Raw genomic sequence first — 26,985 nt, 5'->3', positions numbered from 1 at the left:
CTAGACGAAACTCGGACCCAAGTGTTACGCGATCAGACTGATACGTGAGATGATGTAACAGCAATTATGAGACTCGTGACTAATTCTAGTGGCGTACAGATTGAAACTAACATTCAATCACGACCCAGGCTCGTGATGTTTATGTTTGATTCGACTATCTGTACACGACCTCGGCTCGTGATATTTACGTTTGGCCCGACGATCTATTGACCACCCTGGCTCGTCATATTCAGGTTTGGGCCAAAATTCTCATCATGAGTCAAACTCATTAAAGCACAGAAAGGGGTTACAGCGCTCGAGGTGCGCTACTCTAAATCTGGTAGGAAAGCACGTGGCCGCTGCTTCAGCGCTCAGACTTAATAGTATGGCGCTATGGAAGACCCGAGAGCTCGGCAACGCTTCTATACTACAAACTACGAGTAGTTTTAATCAAGAAATCGTCTACTCTTTCCCTAAACCCACCTTCAAAAGGCTTTTCAAGATTAACAGCCCGTCAAGAAAAGCCATTCTTCTAGCCTCAAAGACCATGGAGAAGAGGGGAAATAAATTCTTACACGGATGGATCCATGTTAGAAAATAAAGTAGGCTTGGAGTTTTTTCTAAGAAATCAAGACTGGAATTATCTGTCCGACTACCGGACTACTGTAGCGTCTACCAGGCAGAAGACTTAGCCCTAAAGCAGGTAACTCTGTATCTTAACACACACACCGTAACAAAAACTACCATAAATATCTTCCCAAACAGCGAGATAACCATCAAATCAATAGAGCCAGTTATACTAAGATCAAAGGCTGCTCAGGAATATCTGGCAGCTCTAAATGCCAGTCTTATGTGGGTTCCAGGTACCTCTAGTGATATTGAAGGGTACTAATCTGCCACTTCTTGAAAACAGAGGCAACATAGGAATCCCTATGGCAACTTGCAAATTGAGGGGAAAAATAATATTCTCCACGAGGACAGTAGGTTATAGAGAGCAGAAAATACTTGGGTTAAGGGGAATTGCTCAATATCTCAAAAGAGAACATCCCCAAAGTCCAATTAAAACAATGGATTTCTCCCGGTGAACCTACTCCAAAGAAGACGTAGACAGTCCCATCGGCCGGAAAGGTCATGTCAACAATTTTTTGGGATGCGAACGGCGTTATCCTCATGGATTTTTTAGAAAAAGGAAGAACGATTACTGGACAATACTACGGTGAAGTATTGAACCGCTTTCACAAAAAATTGAAGAAGAAAAAGAAGGTGAACTGAGAATAAATTTGATCACAAAGTTCAACAGAAAATTTAGAAAAAGTGAATTTCAATGTAGGAACGGTGTAGGTCAACCACTAGTTAATTTAAATCTCTTCAAGAAACACAGAAAATCTACTCCTAATTTCTGCATTAGACAACATAAAGCTGCACCCTACAAATTGGGTGAGAAGGTCGTCCAAATATCTAACGAATGATGTACACACCAAATTTATATACTTGTATTAGGTATCAGTCCTGGAATTAGTGCATAGTAATAGTGTATAGAGATGGCGGCCGAATTCAAAAATGTCGGTGCCACAAATTGGAAATGTTTTGAATTGAAACATGTTGCCTATGAACGCTAGAACAATCTACAAGGATCGTTGGAAAAGTTCGTGCAAAGTCAGAGAGATGGCACTACTGACACGTATACAGATAATGTTTAGTTAGTAGCATCTCTTGGAAGAACACACACCAAGTTTCAGCCTGATCGGTATATTTCTTTGTGTTAGGCATTCGTTTAAATCGCGGAAGTTGAGTGATTTCCTTGTCATTACGACAACGCTCCAGCTCACGCGTCAGCAGTTGTGGTCCCAAAGATAATGGAAATAAGGCTCCAACTCATTTCACACCCCCCCTAATTTGCAGACTTGGCTCCTTCGGATCACTAGGACTACTATTTGTCCCACAATTTGAAGAAGTGCCTGGTGGGAAAAATATTCTATTCAAACGAGGAGGTGATTATAATAACGATTGGCTATTTTTCAGACTTTGACAAATCCAACTATTAGGACGGATCAAAAACCTAGAACAGCGTTGGACGAAATGTGTAAGCCTGAAAGGAGAATATTTCGAAAAAGAAAAAAGTGGTAGTAGTAGTAGTAGGCGGCCTCGGTAGTCTAACGTAAGTGCACTAGCCTGCCATCCCAGAGGTAGTGGGTTCGAGTCCCACGTAAAGCACGGTCCTCGCAGTTTTCCAAATTTACCTACTTTCCCTGTTTCTACAAAAAAAAAAATATCTCTTATCCTTTCCATACTTACTCCCGCACAATAGTCAACGCATTATTTGCATTATGGCTGCTAAAACAAGTATAAACAAAGTAAAACACACACAATTACATATTGCATCAGTGGCGCCAGCAAGAGAAAGCGGGCAGTAACGGTAATAGCGCAGACACACCAAATTTAGCGAAGTCCGCAACCATCTGTGCGATCCTCCTGGGAGAAGAATGACAAACATAGATGGCGTTCCAAGCAGTAAGAAGGCGTTGCTCCTAAGCAATGACAGAGGGCATTCCCACTACTTAGGACTGGTAGCGGCAGGCTAATCACCAACCCTGTCAGAAATCAAAACAGATTAACGAAACCAACGCAAGACTGAGTCTTGTCGAGGCCCTGTGTTCCCAAGAGGAGTGAACAAGGAAAAAAAAGGAGTAATAGGCATTGCAGAGCACAGAGCCATCTAGGACTGTTGTTACGGAATAGCTGACTTTGTTGCAGTGGAAGGTGTGGTTTAAATGCATACTACTGGACAGTGATATGGTTCACTCTACACCTGTGGGGGTGTATATTGATGATGTTCCACAGGGGAAAAACCTGCAGTTTTACGCCACCTCCGAACGGCAGATGGTTTTTTTATGGGGAGCTTTTTCATGGCAGAAATGCTCTCGGAGGTTCGTCATTGCCTTCCGAAGTGTGACTGCTATTAGAAAAAACTTGTCTATCATTTTGGTGTTTCACGGTGTTTCTAACCTACGTCTTCCGAATGGTAGCCACGTTCACACCCATGCACCTACTGCCATGCCCTCATTTAAAATCGTTTTGCTATTAAAAATGCCCTACAATATTCTATGCATTTCTGATTTTCCTGCCGATTTGTTGAAAAAAAGAAAAATATTTCTGCATTTATTTCTAAGATATGTAGCTGTGAAGCTTAGATATTAGGGTTTTTTTGCGTATTCGTGAAGTGCCCTATTAATTTTGGTTTATTTTATTACATTTTTTTATATACTTATAAAATTACCCTCCAATAAGTGGCTTTGCTTTGAAATGTCGTTAGTTCCATTTATAATCATATGAAATTTTCAAGTGGCCTAGCTTAATGAAAAACCTATGAGGGAACATAAAATAATTAAAATCTTAACATTTGTCGCCGTGAATCATGCGTTGTAATTTAAATTCATATGTAAAATATTGGAACTCTTTAAATTATATTACATTTTCCATGTGCGGTTGGCTTATGTGATTATTCACAAAAACAAAAAAAACAACAAAAATGTGTCCAACTATTTTTTCAGCTACTCTCTCGCATTTCAGTTTTCAGGTTTTAATTGTTTCAAAACAAATTTAAAACCGCGAAACCCCAAATTTGCGCTCTAATTCCACATGACACGCCAGTTCTCTCAAAAACCAACAAAAAAGCGTATAAATAGTAAACATCATAAAAAATGTTGTTGCCTACAATCGTGCGATTTAAGCAATCAATCAGTCAATGCCGGTAATTTGAGCATTTTTTTAGGATTAACATTCTTCTACGCCGCCACCGCCACCAGAGCTGTCGCACTGAATTTTTATTTAATAGCTACTTTGCAATTATAAAAGCAAACTCAGGCTACTCATTTCGCACACAAATTAAAAATTCTAAACTCTAGCCAACCAAATAAGTAGGAGTGAATGAATGCATATATTTATATTGTTGGTTTTGAAACTGTCAATGAAATTGACAAAGATGTACAGTAATAAGCAAAACATAAGCCGCTTTTTCTACTCAACCATAGGTGCCTATTTTTAGAGTTTTATTCCGGCTCTGAATGGCAGATGGTTTTCATGAGAAGATTTTCTTTGGCAGAAATCGACTTGGGTGCTTGACATTGTCTATCGTGGAGCGGCAGCTATTGCAAAAACCCTTTTCTACCATACAAGCCCACTTGAAGGGATGAAAAATCAGTTACGCGAAAAAAAACAAATTATAAAAAAATTTAGTGTCGTCCTGTACCTGTTTTCTTGTTTCTGAAATGCTTCAAATCTAGCATAAAAATAAGTTCGTCCACAGTTGGTGAAGATATGACTGATAAGATAATAGTCGTAGAGGGATGTAATATATATGTACAATATTAAATTAAAATTTGTATTTAAATTAAATTAAGAACTACAAGGATACCTCTTCGATGATCTTCTTCGGCGAGAAAAATAGTTGAAAGGTTGAAAAATGAATTAATAGTTCAACAAATGATGTTTAAACATCCAACTCTGTTTTTACACCGGAGATACGTTCCTTAGAAATGCGTGCAAAAAATTATGCAGAAAATACATGCAAAATATGGTAAATTTGGGCGTCTGTTCCACAACTTTAAAAAATCGTGCAAGATGAAAAGCTCTAAATATTTTCCGAATGAACCGTGCAAAACAAGTAATAATGAAATCAAAGGTCAAAAAATCTTGTGCAGAATCTTTCTCTCAAACACTCCAGTGGACGTCTCATCGGAGGCGTCCGCGTCGTACGATAGGGTATTTATAAAGCAAAAACAATACATTTTTATTACAAAAAAATTTAAATTAGTGTACAGTGAAAATTCAGTATATAAATATAAAATATATAAAAATTTAAATTGAGATTAGAAAAAAAATCAATTTTGCAACCATTAATCGCTACTCGATGATCCGTTTATTATCTACGGACTGAGCCAAAAATGCTAACATCAGTTATGGTATCTACTGCGATACTATCAGCCCATCTGTCCAGCCCATCTGTCGGTATTTTTCCAAATTATTACCAGCTTCTGTTAGTTTTTTTCGTTGTAACAAAGCCTGTTATAAGCGACTGTTTTTTGTTTTTACGAGTTGTTCAAACAAAGTGGCGCAGAAATTATCATCCAATTTGCGTGCGTGTAAAATTAAGAAAAAGGTTTTCCAGGTAATGGCAAACCTCCGAGTATATTTCTGCCATGAAAAAGATCCTCATAAAAATATCTGCCGTTCGGAGTCGGCTTGAAACTGTAGGCCCCTTCATTTGTGGAACAACATCAAGATGCACACCACAAATAGGAAGAGGAGCTCGGTCGAAAACCCAAAAAGGGTGTACGCGCCAAATATGTATATATATATATTACCGTGAATGTTCGACATTGGATAATGTCGACTTTCACCGGTGAATATCAACAGATACCAAGTACGTCGGTGAAAGATGGAATATTTTATTACATTGTTGTACATTCGGTCCCCCTCCGGTGTGTGTCGACAATCACAGATATACTCTAGTGGATGCCCAAAACAAAAGAGTCAAAAAAAAAGTGACTGGCCCTCTCCCGCCAAATCATTTGTTCTGCTCGGTGTCAATCAGCTGTGACAGTCTTATCCAAGCAACGTTTTCATAATTTTTTTCCCGATACCCTAATTTATACTAAATGGATACTGCAGTAAATCGTGATCTTTTTCTTGAAAAGTTAAATGCATTAATTGCGGGTAAACGAGAAGACAATTGTTTTTATTTTTCTCAAGAAAAGTATTCTAAAATAGTTTCTGAAGTGGTTTCTGCTAAAATTAAATACAATACATCTTTGGACTACAGACGATTAAAACGTTTTGATGTTTTAAAAAATAATGATGAAGAGAAGTTAATTGTACCATTAAAATCAGGGGAAACGAACATACAGTATTATGTTACCAATTAAGAATTGTGCAGTATACTATATGAAACTCACACCAGAGTAAGCCAGAGAGTAAGAACACGTATGCTTACAGAGTTGCAAGTTAAATACAAAAATATTACATATGAAGTTTAACTAAGTTATTCCAGCTACGACCTTTGAAAACTAAAAGAGCTGAAGAAGTAGCGCATCACGTTCTTTCAATATTTTTAACATTTGGTGCACCAGCAGTATTGCAATCAGATAATGGCAGAGAATTTAGTAATCAAGTGATGTCAGAAATATGCGCTATGTGGAAAGATGTTAAAATAGTTCATGGAAAGTCTTGTCACAGTCAAGCACAAGGCTCAGTTGAAAGTGCCAATCAGGATATACTGAATATACTAACTGCATGGATGAACAATAACGATACAAATAAATGGTCAGATGGTTTATCCTCTGTTCAATTTGCCAAGAACACTACATACCACGAAGGAATACGACAAAGTCCTTATGAAGCCATGTTTGGTGTTAAAGCAAAAAGGGGCATAACATTGTCTTTTTTGCCTGGCGAACAAATCGAAAATATTGAAACAGAAGAACAACTTGAAGGAACTGTTAATGTTTATCAAAAAAATTGAGCGGTGGTCATACCGAAAACTATATTCCAAAGGAAAATATTGCAGAGGACCTACAACCAACAGCGTCTTCACATCAAATTCTGACTAAAAACCACGAGTTGTTTTCTACAAAAAAAGCGGCCGCGATAGAAAATCTTCTACTGCAAGCAACAAAAATGTTATGGGCTTCACAAAAACAATTTCCCCCTGCTCAAATTGGTGATAATGTACGAATACAAGTCCCAGATGTCGACCGTGGTCGTACAGATAACCGAAATTTGTTAGCGGTCGTTGTTGGAATAGAAGACTCCGACTTCTATAAACTGGCAAATAAAAATGGTACCCTCAAGCAGCTTTACACACGTAATCAGTTCGTAATTTGTAAAGAAAAGTTACTTTCCATAGATGAGATTTCTTTTCAAGAAATGTCGCTGAGAGAAGCAGCTGCAGCTGTCATTGCAAAAGGAAGTGTTCTACAAATAAATGCAATCACCATTACTGCATTGTGAATGTTAACATTTACCGGTATAAGTCAGAAATAAGGGTATTTAGCAAATATTTCGGACATACCCCAAGCGACTATGTGAATGTTGACATTCACCGGTTAAAGTCGACATTCCCCAGATTTCGGTGTTTCACGGTAACATATATATGTATATGTAATAATTAAATTAAACAAATCAAAAATACCAAAATATTCACCAAACTAATTTATTTGAAGAAAACCCTTTCAAAACAGTCTTGACAGCTGATAGTTAATTTTGCTGCTAATCTGCCGTGTGTAAACGTAGAGATTAATTTTTCTGGATTTATTGTTAATCACTGCATATGAGAACGTACTTTTATGCATTGAGTTGCAGAAAAATATTGTGCGTTAAAAAATTATCGATACACAGGAATCAAAACAATGAAATATAACCTTTAGCTACACTTAAGAAAAGGTTGTTCAAATTATGCACAGTACTGTAGGAACGCCTGCAGTTAGCCAAATAAACATTGTCATGGGCTCGCTCGCTAATGCAAATAAATAATACTCTTGCAAATCAAATGCGAATACGCTAAGTTTTAAAGTTGAAATGAATCGGCGAAACAAAACAAAATGTGGGTCAGTTCAGTGACCATTTTTGCGTTTATTTGATCTTATAAATGGCATTCGTTTTTGTTCTTTTTGTTCGATTTTTCGATTTGTTTTTACCTCACCCGTAATGCTCAAAGGTTTTTGGTGGGGCCCAAAAGCACCCACACTTATCCAAGTTGAGAGTAAATGTGCGCAAATTTGCATTTAATACGACTAAATTTTTTTCTATTTATGCAAATGTAACTAAAAGACTGTGCAAGTTGCAGCGCATTGGCGATTATAGTCCCTTCTAAAAATTTGGTTAGTTAATTATTTAATTTTTGAAAGTAAATACTTCCATTGGTGATAATGATATGCAATTTGGCTAAGTGACAATTATATAAATTATCACTTTATTATTATTTTATTGTGAATTAGAAGGTTTAGGTAGCAAATTGTCGCATTCTTTTGGGGGTGTTATTTTATGAAATTAACTTTTTTGCTGATCAATTGATAGTTTTGTAAAACAAGGTTATAAATTTAATATAGAATTATTTAAAATAATCTTTATTGAAGAGTCTTCTACGTTTATCAAGGGGCCCGTTCAAATGCCCTGATTTTTGTTTCATTGATTTAGATTGCAATGGCGGTCGATGTGTGATCATCCAAAATTTTATGCCAAATACCGCTGGAGCAGTTGATCACAGGCGAAACGTCGAAAAAACGACGTTCAACATCCTTTGGTTTTAACTGATAAGGAATCCAAGTCCCCTGTTTCTGAATCATTTCCAAAGCATTCAATCGCTTGCAAATGGATTGGCGGGTAACTTATAATACTGAAGCAAGCTCTTCTTGCGTTTTACACGGATCCTCATTGAGCAATGCCTCCAATTCAGCCTCTTCGATGGTTTTTGGCCTTACTTCACGCGGACGATCGTCAACATTAAAATCACCGTCATTGAAGCGACGGAACATGTTTAATGCTAATGTGTCGAAGCAGTTTGTTTACCATATGTCTACGCTTGGTTCATGACGTTTAGGTTATGTTAGCATCTATTGATAAACAGCGTGAAGTTAGTTGCGTACCTATAAATAGAGTGTCAAGGGTTTAACGGTAAAACATGGGGTCTGCGGCCAAAGATGATGACATGCACTTAAAAGGCAATAATAGTGCCAATGATCACCTATGCCTATCTGGTATGGTGGCTAAAAGTAGGCCAAACGCTGGCCTACAAGGTATACAAAATAGCCTATCTGAGTGTAACGGGAGCAATGCGAACCTGCCCCACTGCGGGTTTAGGAATGGATCATTCCACTCTATCTTATAGCCAAAGGGTCGGCAGTCAGTGCAGCCCTAAGGCTGCATGTCACACAAGGCAATCTTACAGGACATGTAAGAATTCTGGGCGCAATCCTGAAGTTTCCGTGCCTGACAGTCCAGGGCAAGATAGAAAGGAAACTAGAAATCTTCAAGAACATCAAAATAGTCATTAGTGACCGCTCAGCGTAGATAAACAATGAAATATCCTTAAAACAGGGCAGCCAGGTGTGGTTTACTGGGGAAAAAACATTTTCCATTTCCCAGGCGAAGGTTCTCGCTTTAGAGCTGTGTGCCAGAGAATGTCCACGAAGAGACACGCGCGGTGCCAATATTAACATTCTCTCTGACAGTCAAGCAGCTCTAAAATCGCTGGATACCTTCTCATTCCAATCAAGGTTGGTCTGGGAATGTTTTAAAATCTTCAACAGTGTAGTATCAAGAAATTTTGTTACTTTGATGTGGGTTCCGGGACATTATGTGCTCGAAGGGAATGAAATTGCGGACACTTTAGCGAAAAAAAGGGCAAACACTCTCTTCATAGGTCCTGAACCTTTCTGCGGGGTAAATTACAGCTTCAAAATGCCTTCCTGCATGAGCAGGAACAACCAGGCCTAATCGATTACTGGAGAGCCCAATCGGGCATGCGGCAATCGAACGATCCAGAACGGATAAAGGCAGAAGCAATCGTTAACCTAAGCAGAAAGGACAGGACACTACAAACAGGGCACTGTAAACCTAATTATCACATGAAAAAGATAAGTGTGATAGGAAACGGTTCCTGTAGACTCTGCAAAGAGGCGCAATAAGCAGCAGAATCTATTCTATGCGACTGCCTAGCACTGGCACGATGCAGACTAAATTACCTAAATGGGGCTATAGCTCCAAACTTCCTGGTAGAAATCAAGCCTACAGCAGTTTTAGGATTTACCTATTAACAGCCTAAAACTGTTTGAGTAGTCTACATGGCTGCACAATTGATCTCTTCAGGTCGCAGTGCACAAACAGCCAATCAATAATAATAAAAATACAGTGTGAAAGTGGTAAAAGCTTAGTAAGTGTTATTTGACATTAAAAGGTAATGAGTTGCCCCTTGGACTTAAAGAGAAGCTAGTAAGCCTATATGGACACCCCGTTACGAAACGATAGTACGTCATTATTTTGACCAGTTTTGACATTTTTTTTTGGATGTTCATTATTTTCGTATTAACAAAATATTCTGCATTTATTAATATACTTGAAAAAAAATGCGTCACACCGTCAAGGAAAAAAATTATGAAAAATGTACGTGAACTTCAAACTTGCACTTTATTGCTCCAACATTTTTTTATTTATTATTTATTTAACAAACTTAAATACGACGCTTAATGTCTATAATATAGTACAAGAAGCTTAGCCCATTGGCTCCCTGTACTAAAATTTGTTTAGCTATGAAACTGGATACCAAAAATCATTTTTTTTAACTCTTACTAAAAACCATCGCATTGTGATGAAAAGTAAGTGGAGCTTTTCTAATTTTTGTGTAAAGTTTGAAAGGATTTAAATTTATGAGCTAAAAATTAAACCAAAACTAACATTAAAGAAAAAAACAGAAAAAAAAAATTACTAAAAGTAGTGACAACTGATCAAAATATTCATATGTTTTTATTTGACGGCAGGCTTATCACCTACCCTGTCATAAATCAAATAGATTATGATTTGCGTTATATATCAAATACCCAAATCCAGTAATCTTAAAATTTGTTCACCTAAGATGTTAGGGGTAGTCAGAATTTTCAAAAAATTGGACTTTTTGCATTTTCTTAAAATGTAATATCTTAAAAATAATGTGTGAAATTTTGATGTAAATCCGAAATACTTTTCGAGTTATTCAACAATTAACAAAGGGCGCTCGGGCGCTCGGTAGCAAAACTTTAAATGCATTTTTCTCAAAACTATGTTTTTCGAACTGGTGATCACTGTAACTTAAAAACCGTTTGGTAGATTTCAATAAAATGTATACTGCTACATAAAAAACTCGTGGCTGATCGAAGGATCTGTTTTTCAAAAATTTCGCGTTTTTTCCTAATATTTCCCGATGCCACCATATTGTTAATTTTGAAAAAATAAGATCCGATCAGGCACAAGATAATCCTTTAATAAAACTAATTTCTTATACCCGATTGATTTTAGATGAATCTCGAAGGACTTTCGATGATCACCGAAAGAGACTTCTGGAGAAACGGGCTGCATACAAACAGCGATAACTTTTGCAGATATTAATTTTTTTTTTTTGAAATTTTGCTAAAGTCAAGTCGAAACTGATGTATTAATGCTATGTTTCTATTTTTGTAAAATAAAGCAATGGACTACCAAAAAAAAAAAATTATTGAAAATCATAATTTTTTCGGGCCTCGTTATTTCAGTTTGCTTTAAAAAAGTCCATTTACATCAGTTATATTAGAATAAGTTTTTTTTGTCGATCTTCATTCAAGCGGTTTTTCGTTGCTACGCATATTAAAGCCAATTAGTTGAATATATTTTCCGAGCTCGCTCAAGGTGAATTTGATAGTATTTTAGTATAGTATTTTTTAGCTTACAAACTCTGTTTACTCGTAGCACTTAATCAACTGCACCCGGCGGTCCTAATTTCATTAAAACTTATAGTAATTCATAGTCGAGGTTGCATACTCATTTTAATAAAAATTAATTGTTTACAAGAAATAAATTTCCCCACATCTTACCAAATAAAAATTATTTGACATATTGGCTTGAACATTTTAAAGCTCTCGTAATTTATAAAAGCCCCTGAGGCAGATCCATTCCATTCCATTAACTTAAACTCTAAACCATCAATCATTTCTGCTACGAGTACTAATTACTTCTTACCTTTCATTTTATCCATACTAAAACTGCTTTCCCCCCGATCATCATAACCATTGCCTGGACGCTCTAAAACAAAAAATGTGTTTGTTAAAAATCATTTGTTTGCAATTTTTATTTGTAATTTCCTCACTTCTGTCGCCATGTAAGTAGTCCTCTGGATTGAAGTACGTCGCTATTGTTTTATCACCATCGTAACCACCATCTGGACGCGCAGCTGTACCGTTTCGTCGCACGTAGCCATAATCACCATTTGGTCCACTACCATATCCACTTGGCACCGTACTACCCGACATGCCCGGTTCACGCATTGGCGGGCGCATTGATGTGCTCATGCCATTTGGTGGATCCGGTCGATTGGTGTAATCCACAAAATCGCCTGGTGGACGAGGTCCATTGGTCAATGATGGTGGTAGTGCGGACGAGGAAGGGCGTTGTTCATAAGAGGGCCGCCTATTCAGATCATCATACTCGGGACGTGTGTAATAAGTAGATGTTGTCATGGGGTCGTAATCAGGTCTCGTCGGACGATGTCCGTTTGGCGGGCCCAGTGGGCGATCAGGTCGATCGGGTCGATCATTAGGGTAAGAGCCAAGTTGATCTGGACGTTCATTGGCATAAGAACCTGGTCGTTCGGGCCGATCATTAGGATAAGCACTCGGTTTGTCGGAATGATCGTTCGGATATGCACTAGGCCTATCAGGACGGTCGCTAGCATAGGAAGTGGGTCTTTCGCTGGGGTAGCTACCTGGGCGTTCTGGATGGTCACGGTCAGCATATGAACCAGGTTGAGTGGTGTAACCACCAGGTCGATTTCGGTCTCGATCTCTATCGGTTTGCGCGCTTTGGTCATGCGGCCTCGTTGTTGTCGGATCATACGATTCAGGGCGTCCATAACTGAATCCATTGCCATAACCTAAGCCGAAAACTGGACGCGGTGGCCCATGTGGTGGTGTGTGCGCATCATCGCTGGCATATTGACTTGGTGGCCGATAATGGTCGTCAACTTCTGGCACATTCGAAGCATAACCACCCGGTATATAGACGTTGTCATTAGGCGCAGGATAGTTGTGTTCATACAGCATAGGGTGTTTATACAGCGGTGGGTAGATGTCTTGTGAGAAATATAATCGATCGCCATTTGGAGTCGTAGCGCCCAGCGTGGGATTAATGCTGTCCGTATATAAACCTGGCGTCGTACCGTAACTCGTTGATGGCGAGGGACTGTAGCCTGTGGAGGGTCGATCATACGCAAATGTTGTGCTCGTCGTGGGCGTGGGATTGACGACCAGTAACGTGGTGCCGGGATCCGCCGGCCGATTAGGTAACTGAACCGTAGTTGTAGGCAACAAACCACCATAGCCATCATCACCACCAACTGTAGTGTCCGTAATTGTGTTGTCGCTCAAATCGAAACAGTTTAACTTGCGCGCATACAAATCGAAATCGGGATCGAAAATTACGCCACTCGGACGACCGCCTGAAATGCTGTATTTTTGTGTTGACAGCTGACAGGTGCCGTTTCCGCGTCGATGCACGCTAAACAGAAAAAAAATTGAAAAACAAAAAAATAATTAAATCGATGAAGTAATCGATTAGCTAAAAAAGAGGCACTCAAAAATGCAGCACGCTTCACAAGAGTAAATTAAATGTTGCAATGGTTGCAAGTAAATACGTATTCGATTGCAAAATGCACGATCGCTATGCAACTGACCCAAATGAAATGGATTGACATTTATCGCCGGCCTGTATGCATTTCTCCTTGCACATCTTCAACGAGTTGGTATCTTCGGTGTTGAATGCCTTCTCGAATGGCAACATTGCCTCCAACGCAATACGTTCAAAGCAGTCTGAAAATAATGCAAAATAAACGTAAATGATGAAATTGTAATGTAAGCAGTTGAAAAAATTAAGAAATTTATACGTTTTGTGTTTTGGAAAAAAATTTTCGCTAGTCGAAATTCGATACGAATATGCAAGTTTTATTCGCCCTTTATTTTCAACTGGCGGTGTACAGAAATTTGAAAGCATCAAGTCATACGAGTTGCACAGTGTCTTTCTTCGGCTGAATTGAAAGATAATAGTCACACAAGTCAAGTATTGAAATTTCAGCGAAACTATTCATTTCAACCAAATGTTCGTTTACGTATTGTGCGTACGCGATGCGCGGCCGCTACAGACAAATGAGTTGGTGTGTGACTATCATTCGGAAGTGCACGGGTTCGAAACCCCGGCTACGAAACACCAATTGATAGAAAAAGTGGTTTCTAGTAGCAGATACTCCTCGGTAGGCAATGGCAAACCTCTGAGTATATTTCTGCAATGAAAAAGTTCTTCATAAAAAGTCATCTACCGTTCGGAGGTGGCATAAAAATGTAGGTTTTGTGGAAAAATATCAAGACCCACACCACAAATAGGAGGAGGAGGAGCACGGTCAAACACCCGCTAAAGGGTGTAAGTGCCAATAATTTACAATACATATATTGTATATATAAAGATATTAGTTTGGGGGAACAAGAAATCCATTATTTTTACGTAAAATTTTGCGCAAATGATTTAAAACTGTTCTATGGTCAATCTTTAGCTCCTGGGCAATGCTACGACTACTAACATGCCGGACAACTTTGATTATTTCTTAGATTTTATCGACATTATCCACATTTTGTTTAACATCCAAAATGCCTGAACGAAATCGATGAGACCAACATTGCACGTAGTTGTTACAGTATCGGCAAATTTATTAAAGAAGAACTGTAAAATGTACCGAATTTTCTCTTTGTTAGGTTGCACTGTTAACACCCTGTAACTCACAACTGAATGGAACAAACAAAAAACAGCAAAATAAATGTTTAGTGTAAAATGTCACCTGGACAACGAGCTTAAACTTTAAATTGTTTGATCGATACTTTACGAATTTACGAGATATCGCCATCTACCGAGAGAATAATGTATTTATTTTTCATTAGACCAACAATAAGAATTATTTGAGTGTTATATGTGTATGCGTCATTAGAACTTCTCTTGTGACACTGAAAAGGGATGCCCAAAGTTGTACTAAATATTTTGTGTTTCAGATTTAAAATAAAAGATCACATACCTCCAATCTACCCATTATCGGAGATAAACCTTGTGTCCGATATTTAGCCGTAAAATTTTAGGAAAGATTTAAGGGGTAACATGGGTTTCGTCGGGTAAAAAAGGCCTATTTTCAATATATTTTTTTTCTATGTAAAAAATTATTTATTTAATTCAAACTTTTTTCTGTCTTATAGATATATATTTAAAGAATAATTTCTGAAATTTTAAAAAAAAAAAAATTGAAAACTCCTCCATTGTGACGTCATTTCCGGTGACCCCTCAAAAAAAAAAAAACGATGGGTCCGCGTTGTCAGCATAACTCCTGACAGGCTCATCAAAAATGAAAAAACAAAAATAAGTGTTTTAGCTAAGACCATAAACTCGTGCTTGAACGAAGGAAAGAAAACAAAAATAAAAATTGGAATTTTGGCAGACATTTTTGCAAAAAAATGAAAATTTCGGTCAAATTTGCTTGACATTTTGTTTTTTTAAATAGTTGTAATTGAAAAAAAAGCCTTCGTTCAAGCACGCGTAAATTGTATTTCGAACACCTGTGTAAAATTTCATTAAGATCGGTTGAGTAGTTTTCGAAAACATTTGACAACCGACTTTGAAAACACAGTTCCGAGAAAAACGCGTTTAAAGTTTTGAAGAACAATAAAAGTGCCTTGGAGTGCATACATTTCAAAGGCTGTATCTCCGAATTTATTATTCGGATCGACTTGGAAATTTAGGATAATATTCCTGAGATGTTGTAGAAATTAATAAGCCAAGAAAAATATGTCGATTTTTTTAACCACCGAAACCCATGTAACCCCTTAAATGTAAGGAATGTATTCTTAATGTTGCACACAGTTCAGATTAGTTTATTTTATAAGGGAACAATCAGATATTCACAATACTCCAAGCCTTGGAAAAGACAAATTAAAGGAAAACACATCATATTTTTGTCGATTTTAAGCTACATTCGACAATACAAAAAGAAATTGCCTATATGCCGCGATGTCTGAATTTGGTATCCCCGCATAACTAATACGACTTTGTAAGATGACGTTGCTCAATACGAGCAGCGCCGTCAGAATTGGGAAGGACCTCTCTGAGCCGTTTGATACCAAACGAGATTTCAGACAGGGTGACTCGCTGACGTGTAACTGCTTTTACCTGATGTTGGAGAAGATCGTACGAGCCGCAGAACTTAATCGCTACGGCACAGTTTTTTACAAGAGCGTACAATTGTTGGCGTATGCGGATGATATTGACTGCTTCGGCCCTAACAACCACGCTGTTAGCTTTGCCTTTTCCAAACTGGATAAAGAAGCAAAAAGAATGGATCTGGTGGGGAACGAGGCAAGGACAAAATGAAGTACCACCTGTTATCAAACAAATATGTAGTCGGCGCATTCGCGTATCCACACCCACGTAACTGTTGCCATTTATGATTTCGAGGTTGTAAGAGACTTCGTTTATTTATCAACCAGCACTAGCACTGATAACAATGTTAGCCTTGAAGTCCAACGAAGAATCGCTCTTGCCAACAAGTGCTACCTTTAGTAGGTAATTAAGTAGTAAAGTTCTCTCTCGACCCGCAAAACTAGCACTCTATAAACTTTTCATAATGCACGTCCTAACGTATGGTGCAGACGCAGAGAGAAAGTTTCTGCGGACGATTTTTGGAACTTTGCACGTTAGCAACGGCGAGTATCACAGGCAATGGAGCGATGAGCTGTATGAGCTTTACGACGACATAGCCATAGCGCAGCGAATAAAGATCCAGCGGCTACGTTGGCTGGGTCATGTCGTCCGAATGGATACAAAAGCTCCGGCTCCGAAAGTATTCGATGCGGTACCAGCTGGTGGTAGAAGAGGATGAGAAAAGCCCTCTCTGCGTTTGAAAGATCAGGTGGAGAGGGACTTGGCTTCACTTGAGTATTTGTGGACTATGAACGGAACTAGTTTTTTTATATCAGGACCTGCTATGACAGCAGGCGCAGAAAAGAAGTGAGAACCGAGATGCTTAAATCTTAGACCCGCGAGAGCTGGCCAGCTGAGGAGAAGGTGCTGAGATGATTCAACCACATCCCCCATACAGCTGACGCAGAAAGGACTCGAAGTAATTCCGGACTCACGGCATGTATACCCCGCGGATAGTGCCCCGTGAGGATGCCAACAAAATTTGAGAGCTGAGATTTTACATCCTTAGAATATTCCTCGAACGCCTCCGATCCAAACGTGGCCAGAAAGATTTCGCGATCTTACACGTTGGTGTACTCGCCCAGCGCTCGCTGGGTTGCTGCAAAGCCCATCCTTCCAGGAGTAGAGCGCAGGTTGTCAAGGGGATTCCGATCCTCTACTTTTGCGGGCACACTACGTCACAGGTCCCTTGTCTGGCCAGCTCGTCGGCTTCGCAGTTTCTAGCAATTTCACTATGACCAGGTACCCAGATTATCCTTATGTCAAATAATTCTGATGCAATCGAAAGTGCGACCAGGCATTTCCTGAACTGTTTCGAGTCCACAATAATACATCCTAGGGTTCTAATTGCCACTTGGATATCGAAGTAAATATTTACATTTTTAACAGTTATTACGCAAGTAAGTGGCCAGTTAGTTGCTTCTTTGATTGTGGCCACCTCTGCTTGGAATATACTACCGGCAAACTAAATTTGAGTTTGATGGGGAGTCTTTGCAGAATACTCTTCCTCCAACCCTACCGTCCAACTTCAAGCCATCCGTGAACAGGTCAACCAGGCCCTGTTCCTCGGTGTTGCTCTCGGTCCACTCCTTTCTTGATGAAATATGGATGGAGAAAGTTCCGCTTGGACTAACCGAGGGTACACACTGATCCGTCGACGGGGGGATGTACTCAAACTTTCTGAGGGTGCTGAAAATTGGCTTTGCAATTTTTAATTCACTAAGATTACTTAAGTTAGAATATAGACCGGCTTCTCACTACTAAGAATAGATGACTCTTTTTACAAGGCGGAAGGAAAGAGCTGGCGTTCATTTCTCCATATCTTAAAAATCTTATTTCGCTTTATGACTTTCGAGCGATAAATTAATTACAACACAAACTGATCAGCCATATGCCCTTTTCTAGTTTAACACGCTTGTAATGGAGTTGAATGCGTTAAAAAAACAGTCAAAATAAACTATCTTAAAAGCGCATGTACTGAACACCTGAAACTCGTTCCGCCCTGTACAGAGTTCGAAATTGGAGCATTTTTCTGTAGCTTCAATAAAATCTGAAAAAGGTGAAAACTCATAAAATATGTGTTTCTAGAACTCCCAGCTTATTAAGCAGAGTGTTTTTTAATGTGCAATAATTAAAGAGAAATTCACAACTAATCGTAATTATTTAATTGCGTACATTCACTGCACAATTTTTTCCAAAAATACACACATAAATATCTCCTTCATCGCACCTTACAAACGCATCATTTTGGGAAAATGCTTGGCAAACAATTCTAACAAAGTATGAGCACATTCACGCGCGTTGGTGTTTTGTCTTTGTCACCAATCTTAAAATTATCACACATTTCACCCTGAAACCGTTAATGTGCACAAGAATGTCTTGCAGGCGAGAGCTTTTGGGCTTCATTTACCTCCAGCAAGGGCAATTAACTTTTTGGAGCAAACTGCCGCGTTGGTTAAAGTGACAATGAACGGTAATAGCAGCAACAACGGCGGCTCCATTCTACAGCTCGGTCGCATTTAAATACTTTGTTGTTGTTGTTATATTATTTTATTACTCCAACTACTGTGATTATGTAGCTTTACGTCGCTATTGCTTTTGTTGTTGTTGTTGTTATGTTTAGTTTCTGGTGCATGACGAGCACATTGAATGTGTTGCATGCAAATTCTCGTGCGTTGTCCCAGACCACGCCATTAAACCAAAACCAAAACAAAAAAAAAAATTATACCAAACACTGCCGCAAATGGCGTAAAAACGTGCGCCGAATGCGTGCAAAGCCAAATAGCAACAGAAATGAAATCAAACCTGTGGAAGTGTGTGTATGTATGTATTTTCACATACGTAATGCATAAGTATGTAGGTATGTATGTGCGTGAACACACTTAAATAAATGTTTTTCAATGCAATGTAAAGTGCGTGCGCCGGCTGGTTTTTATTTTATTTACATTTTTTGGTTGAACCAACAATTTCAATGTCACAGAACTGGCTTCAAGTGCACCGATTCTAATGCTGATCAAGATACGTTCATTCATTGCCGCTTACGCGCATTGCACACATAACAATTTTCAAAATATTCGAAAAAAGAGATCCGTAAAGGTGCGAATGCGTTGAATTTGACAATTTTTGGTCTTACGCACTTAGCTGGCCGGTTTGGCTCTGTGAAAGAACTAAACAAATAAATATGTTTGTATGTCATTATGGGACAACTTTAGCTTTATTGTTTTTGTTTTTCTTTGAATTGAATTATTAACTTCTCTTCCGTGGTTTTAGATGTGGTTTTAGTTACAAAATTTGCTATATAAAATTTAGTTATGCAATGCCATGCACAGATTCTTATGGCTCGCATTGGTTACTATTTTTTTCGTATTGCATAAGTAGATCAAAAAATAGTGATAGATAAAAAAATTGGTTCCGAATTTGAGCGTGGGTTGCAAGAATTCTGCACAGGTGGCAATTTGAATTTGCTTGCCTTTTTTTTGAAAACCAAAATAGCTTTTGGGCACAGGTTATGTAGGTCAGGTTAAATGGCTCCATCCGTCTGATTCCAGCAGTAGACCCCCCCTCGCAACCAAACTCTTGGGAAGCAAGAACTGCCCTGTCAAAAGACAATCGGATATTACTGTCTCCCAGCCCTCCAGGTGGCACGGCAACTCCGTAAGGAAAAACACCCCTAGCAATGTCAGCAGCATCGGACTACATGATTTAGTCAATGGTTCCTGGTGCTTGCCCTTCTGGCGTGAGCTGAAGCCTTCATCAATGAACACCGGGAGAAACGCAAAATAGACTCCGCGCAAGGTAAGCGCAAACATTCAAGTGAAGGGACATCGGCTGGAGCCAAAAGAACTAAGGTCTACCTTGATATGGTCCGCCGAGAAGACATCCCCAACTGGCCAAAATCAAGACCCTGGATACAAACTTGCATACTGATCCAGAGGAAGTTCTGGAACTGATCAAGCTAGACAACCCTGAATTATTTACTAGCGACTGGAAGAGAGCGAAGATTGGCGAAGTGGATGGCAGGAGGAGACTAGCCGTGATAATCCTAAATGAGGAATCATTGGGCCAACTCGCCAGCCGGAAATGCACGATAAACTACGGGTTCCAAGCACAAACTCTCCATGTCTACAGATATTATATAAGCAGCAAGAGTTTCATCTGCGGCGGTGAACGAGGTTGCGACATATAATGATGAGGTGGCATCCAACTCGGGTATGCTAGGCAAACTCTTTGAAAGGGTTCCCTTAGAGGACATGGGGGGGGGGGGGGAATATTCCGATCTCTCTGCTATGGAGGATGAGGAATCTCTCCCCCCCTACATCCGATAAAAAGAACGCTGACCAAGCCGTGGTCGCTTGCCCTTCAACAACGTGTTAGTGAGAGCTGTACAAATCAATCTTCACCACAGTAAGGCGGCCTCAGCCGAACTCATCCTTCGTCTCGCAAAAAGGGAAGAGGATATCGTGCTCATCTGAGAACCATGGGTCGTAAAAGACGAATAACGTCATCATATCGGTGGAGTCCTGCAGAAGGACGATGCCTCTTATAAGGCATACGACGCGAATCAATCATCTCCATCACTACTCATAAGAGTTGCAGTTGAGGAAGCATCGAGACATAGTACCCCATTTATACTGCTAGCAAATGCTAGTGCACATCACCATATCTGGGGTAGTTCAGACACAAACATATGCGGTGAGTACATTTTTGAGTGTAGCGCTAACACATGTATCCATGCTACTGATGGAACGAAAATATCAAATCACTGGCCCCTTGCTTAGGGCCCACTTGGATAGAATTTCAAAATTTTTCCGTTGTGATACTATACAGGGGAAAGGAGAAAGGAGGGAAGAAAGAGTTTTGAGATTAGAGGATGCTGACCATGCACTTACGGCGACGCCGACGGTGGCTGATTTACGTTCGTAATTAGCCGCATCAAGCTACTGATGAACTTCATTAGATGTATGATATTTAAACCCGCTGTATCCGCTGTATTATATATAATATAATAATTACTTTTGCTTTGTCTGCTTTGAGGAAATTAAAACACTTTTCTCAGTCTACCCTACCTTCGCTAGTATCAGTTCCAAGTAGTTCCAAAATCGTGTTGATTTTAGGCAAATTTTTTTTGGTGATGTTGTTCGATGTTTTCTTCGATATAAAAAATGTTGAGCACTCTTTATATTGGGAAAAGTTAATTCTACCTGTTCTTTTATTAAGCGTTCAAGAGTTAGTAGCCACAAAGGCTCGTTATGATGCCCAGGAGGAGATTTAACCAGACCTCTCCCTATAGGTGCTTTACAAGAATGATAGATTAATAAGTTTGGCTAATAACTATAGTGAAAAACAAAATTGTGATAGGAACTTCGGTTGCCACGTCATGGGAGTATTCGCCATTGGACCATTGGTCCTTCACTGATGCTATTCAGCTGCTCCAACAAAACTAGGCGTAATTTGCTTAGGTGCTCAAAGAACTGGTCTCTGAAGAGCAATCATCTCTTTCGTAACTCAAAAGTTGTTACATTAATAACAGCTGTACAACAAGATCGTACGCTCACAGCAACATCCTCCTACAGGGACCCTTGCTGCTCAAAAACGAATCAGACATAGTCCCCGACCTTAACTTCAAGAAAGACTTAACGGTGCGTTTTGCATCGAGAGCCGAATGGGGCAAAGGAAAGGTGATTAGAAGATACGACATTGAAAGCTACACTGACGGTTCTAAGATGAACTGTGGTGGAAGAGCTGCCTTCCATTCGGAGCCACTCAACCTATCTCAGTCAATTCGACTTTCTGACTATGCCAACGTGTTCCAGGCGGAACAATAAGCAATCAGAGAAGCAGGCAAATCACTAAAACTCTACAAGGAAGTTGGTGCAAGAGTAGCTATCTTTCCAGGCAGTCAAGCAGGTATCAAGACCTTAGACTCCAACTCCATTTCATCGAAACTAGTCCTACAGTGTAGAGGGGAACTAGAATTACTTAGTCATTGGCTTGAAATTACTCTGATATGGGTTCCCGGTCATAGGATAGAGATAGCAGATGAGTTAGCAAGAAAAAGTTCGGCACTAGACATGGCAGAGGTGATGGCAGTCGCCACCCCTTTCAGCATCATAAAAGCATTCACATCACACATCATGCTTTAGCCAATAGAAGGTGGAAGCAATTAACTACAAGTATTACGACAAAAAACACATGGCCGTCGTACGAAATTCAAAGGACAAATGATCTGTTAGGATGTTATCGGCCAAACATTTCACGCATCACTGCAACCCTTACAGGCCATTGGAAAGCAGGGAATCATGCAACTAGACTCAACCTACCCTTCAATCCCATGACAAGCTGACAAGCGGAAGGGGTGAAGGAAAGTATTTTCCACTACTTATGTGAATGTCCACGGCTAGCTAAGGCAAGACTTCGTTCCTTCGGTAAGCCTTTCTTACAGCAAATTAATGAGATCTCACACATAGAGATAAAGAATTTGCTGCTATAATTGGATTTCACAAAATGGATCTGACTTAGAAACAAAAAAAAAAGACATCATCACCCGAGAACTGTGGTAGTAAAACTGTGCTGGTGGCTAATTAGGATTATTTCAGTAGAAATACTCAACATCTTCAACAACAACAACAACTCAACTCAATAGTTATGCGGCACTCCAAATCAGGCGGTCATATGAGCAATATTAGTCCTATGACTCGTAATTCCTTTAGTTTAGAGAACCTCAGCAAGTTTAGTGTTTTTCTTTTATTCCGGAATGGTTAAAGTGTCAGCGATAATCTGCAGTTACTCGGATGAATCTCTACTCTACTCCCCAACTTGTGAGCGCAGAAATATGAGAGAGAATTTTATGATCAGACGCTTACCGCAAATCCTATCTTAAGCCATTTCCTCGCACGCTTCCTCATTTCTCGAAACACAATTGTGTTTGTGAACCCGATATAGAATGACGATATGATGTCGAAGAGACTATAGAATTTTTGATTTGGAAATGTTTTTTCCTGTTGTATTCTAAGTCTAGTGTGTTAAAGCTAAAAAACCACTCATGAATTTTTTAAAATAGAGAAACCTAAATTAGAAAATGACACTTTCAATTGGTCGATTATCTGGTTAGAGCAACCGGTAATCATATTGGTAAGATAGCATTTTTTTGCGTGCCCGCATTCATGTGGCTGCTCATAAATTATTCAATAAGGTCACATAAAAGCCAGTCACAGCATAATAAAACGCCTGTGACAGCAAAAATCTCAATTGGGGGCATTACCCCACCCGTAATAGCAAAACGAATTACCAGTCGCTAAAGGTCGATAACTTCCTCTTGTAACTGCTTCACCATCTACGTCCTGCTTGCGCCTATTCTTGAATTTTACGTTCTAATGATTTTTCAAATTTCCCGTATTTTTAGGCTTTTAATCAAAAATCTCTTTCATGATTTTTCAACATTTGCGTGCACGGATGTTTGGTTTTTTTTATTTTTGTATTTTTCCCGCCCTTTGACTACTCTTTTGCCCAGGCTACTGATTTTAATTATTTTTGCCACTGCTGACGGTGTGCATAACTAAGCGCAGGTTGCTAATAATACATAGAGTTTTGTGAATAAATATTTATTTAACTGAAACAAAAGGTACGCGACGATACATGCCAATGGGCAGACAGCTTTTTAGTTGGAACTAATTTTTTCAAGGGCATTTTCGTTGAAGCATATTCTTTATTTTTTTTCTTTTTCAAAGCGGAAAATCAATGCAGTGGCATAGAAATAAGCTGGATAGGCATTTCATTAAAAAATATAACTGGAAACTGTTAATGTTTATGGAAATTATTGTACGAGTACGTTCAAGTAACTCTCAAAAGTTTCAGCAAATTACAATTCATTTTATCTTTTCACATTGATAATAACACTGGCCAGCAATATTGGAACTTTTGTCTTATGATCGAGGTTTATTACTTGATGTTTACTAATTTGATATCGGTGATTCTAAATATACCCCCAATCAACTTGTGACAGCTCTTGTTTACGAGATATAGCTTTCGTTAATAATTCATTGTTTTTCATGCTCGTTTGCTGAAAAATTATTAAAGAAAAGGTTTTATTATTATAATTTGAAATGGTATCATATAGATGAGCCTGTGTGAATGATCCGAAACAATTTTGTTTCATTTGCGGAGAGTATCTGTTTAAAGAATACCAATTAAATGTGATACCGTTCGTAATTGAGGCTTACAAAAATTACGTTGGTCACCCGATGAAAATGAAAAACTAGCCTTGGATTCCTCAAAAGTTATGCAAAATATGCATTGAGTTTCTACATTTGTGAACAAATAAGAAGATTTAGGTACGAAACTGCTATGGCCTGGAAGAAACCCGTGAACCACCACGACGACTGTTATCTTTCTTTGGTTAACATAACTGGCATTAACCGGAAAAATCGAGCCAAATGGGAATACCCTTGCATACGGTCGGCATATACGTGCTTTAAACTCTAAGGTATCATCTGAACCTCAAGCTGGTCCATCACAGGAGAAGCCTATGCATTTAAAGGCGAATACTGACTGTAGGGATAGTGAGTTTGAATGTGACCTGGAAACACCGAGACCATTCAATCAAGACGATTTAAATGAGCTTATCAGTGATTTGGGTATATCAAAGTCGGTTTTTGAACTTTTGGCTTCTATGTTAAAAGAAAGAAACTCAGTAACAACAGCACAAGGGAACAAAATTTTCTGAAATATTTTTCTGAAGAAGATGATGTTGTACTTTGTAAAGATATATGATACCTGGTTTAATGGCTACAATGGGATTACAAAACTACATTTTTAATGAGTGGTGTTTATTCATAGACTCATAAAAAAGGAGTCTAAAATGCGATCTCTTGCACAATGGGAATAAATTAGAGTCGTTGCCTATTGCACACTCTACTAAAGAAAAGAAGAATATACAACGGTTGCCCTGGTTTTAGATAACATTAAATATGTGGAACACAATTGGGTCATATGTGTCGATTTAAAAGTGCTAAACTTCCTTCTAGGCCAACAAAGTGGTTCCACAAACTATCCCTGTTTTCTTTGGTTTGTGGGACAGTAGAGTTAAAATACAGCGTTGGATTAAAAAAGATTTGCCTATTCGGGAAGCGCTAGTTCTCGGTCAACAGAACGTGATAAACCCAACTCTAGTATCAAGGGATCATATAATTTTACCCCCATTACACAGAAAATTAGGGCTTATAAAACACTTTGTAAAAGGTTTTGACAGACACGATAATTGTTTAATTTTTCTATCAAAAAAGTTTCCAAAACTAAGTACAGAAAATATAAAAGCGGGAATTTTTGATGGCCCGCAGATTAAATCTTTAATAAAAGACTCAAATTTTACGGACGTTATAACAGAGATCGAGAAAAACGCATGGCATGAGTTTGTTTGGCTTGTTCCAAATTTTTTGGGGCATAAAAAAAGTTCTGATTATTCCCAATACGTCGAAAAACTAATGAGTCACTTTTAAAGACTGGGATGTAAAATAAGCATCAAGTTACACTTTCTTCATAACCACCTCGACTATTACCCTGCCAACCTTGAGGATCTAAGTGAAAAACAAGGAGAGTGGTTCCCCCAGGACTCTCGTACGATATAGGAACGATTCTAGTAGCCTCGATATACATACACACATGATGGCTGACTATTGTTGGAGCATTTAGAACAGCTCTCTGCCTTCAGCTTCAAAAAGAAAATAAAAAAAGAAAGTTTTTTCAACTTAAAAACTAAATAAAATATGATTATCCTTAAATATTAGGGTTTTTTTTATAAAAAGACTTGTGTGTCATATTTTTTTAACAAGAACTGACACAGAAATTTCAGTTACAGATTTGAAATTCTCATAAAAAGTGGGACTAAAATCTTTTGACATGCTGTTGGGCAACATGAATTTTATCCTCAAACTGCTATTACTTTTTTAGTATGTAATTCTATCTACAAACCACGAAGAAAAAACTATTTCAATGGTAATGATTCTTTTTCTAGATGTTATTCTAAAAAAAATTGCTGGTATTGGTTTTTTTTTTCAAAATGTTTTAGAAAAAAAATGTTTTTTCTTTCAAAGACACAGCTCATTATATTCATTGGGACAGGTAAATTTTTTCTCGTCATCGTTCTCTGCAGACTTCAAGAATTCTACATATTATTCTAAGAAAAATGTACACTAGAAAACACTCTAAAGTCAATTTCGAGCCGCCAAATTTACGGGAAGCCATCTTTAATTAATTCACGTCGACTTATACGAGTATTTATGTCTTAAACACTTGATTCACACCTAAATAGTTCTGATGCAATGGAAACAAGGTTGGCGAATTTTTATTATTTTTTAAGATTAATGCAATTTTTTTTTCAAAAAAAAAATGGAAGAAAGCTAAAATAGCCTATTTTTTCTTTTCCCCCTAATAAAGTAATCCTCACTCAAGAAAATTCATTTAACATATATTGAAATGTTAAGCATAATATTCGCCATAGCCTAATGGGTGCATGAAACATCAAATAATAGAAAATCGTCCCTCGGTAGGCAATAGCATGACCTAGAGGTAGTCAGAATCCTCAAAAATTGGATTTTTTTACATTTTATTTAAGTATAATATCTTAAAAATATTGTGTGAACATTTTAAGTAAATCCGACAAATACTCTTCGAGTTATTCAACAATTAACAAAGGGCGCTTGGGCGCTCCGGACTTTAAATGCGTTTTTCTCAAAACTATGTCTTTTGAACTGGTGATCACTGTAACTTAAGAACCGCTTGGTAGATTTCAATAAAATTTATACTGCTTTTGGAAAACATAAAAAACTCGTGCCTGGTCGAAGGATTTTTTTTTCAAAAATTTCGATTTTTTTATTAATAGTCGGTTATTTTCTCGAAAATCTGAAAAATATTTCCTGAGGCCGCCATATTGTTAATTTAAAAAAAACGCTTCGATCAGGTGCAAGATTATCTATTAATAAACTAATTTCTCTTGTCCGAGTGATT

At 38.4% G+C, this 26,985-nt stretch overlaps 1 protein-coding gene across 3 annotated transcripts in view; it reads right to left on the bottom strand.

Moving 5' to 3' along the window:
* LOC128867536 (uncharacterized) overlaps nucleotides 1–26,985 on the bottom strand; it is a 79,169-nt gene that overhangs the window by 34,603 nt on the left and 17,581 nt on the right. For all 3 annotated transcript variants that reach the window (XM_054108833.1, XM_054108836.1, XM_054108834.1), the window contains exons 3-5: nucleotides 13,430–13,565; nucleotides 11,849–13,254; nucleotides 11,722–11,784 (exon numbers count right to left, since the gene is read on the bottom strand). In XM_054108833.1, coding sequence (XP_053964808.1) covers nucleotides 11,722–11,784; nucleotides 11,849–13,254; nucleotides 13,430–13,565 — 1,605 coding nt within the window. The remainder of the gene's footprint in view (nucleotides 1–11,721; nucleotides 11,785–11,848; nucleotides 13,255–13,429; nucleotides 13,566–26,985) is intronic.

The sequence above is a fragment of the Anastrepha ludens genome, chromosome 6, assembly GCF_028408465.1.
Source record: "Anastrepha ludens isolate Willacy chromosome 6, idAnaLude1.1, whole genome shotgun sequence".
NCBI classification, from domain to species: domain Eukaryota; kingdom Metazoa; phylum Arthropoda; class Insecta; order Diptera; family Tephritidae; genus Anastrepha; species Anastrepha ludens.
This window is presented reverse-complemented; position numbering and strand designations above follow the sequence as displayed.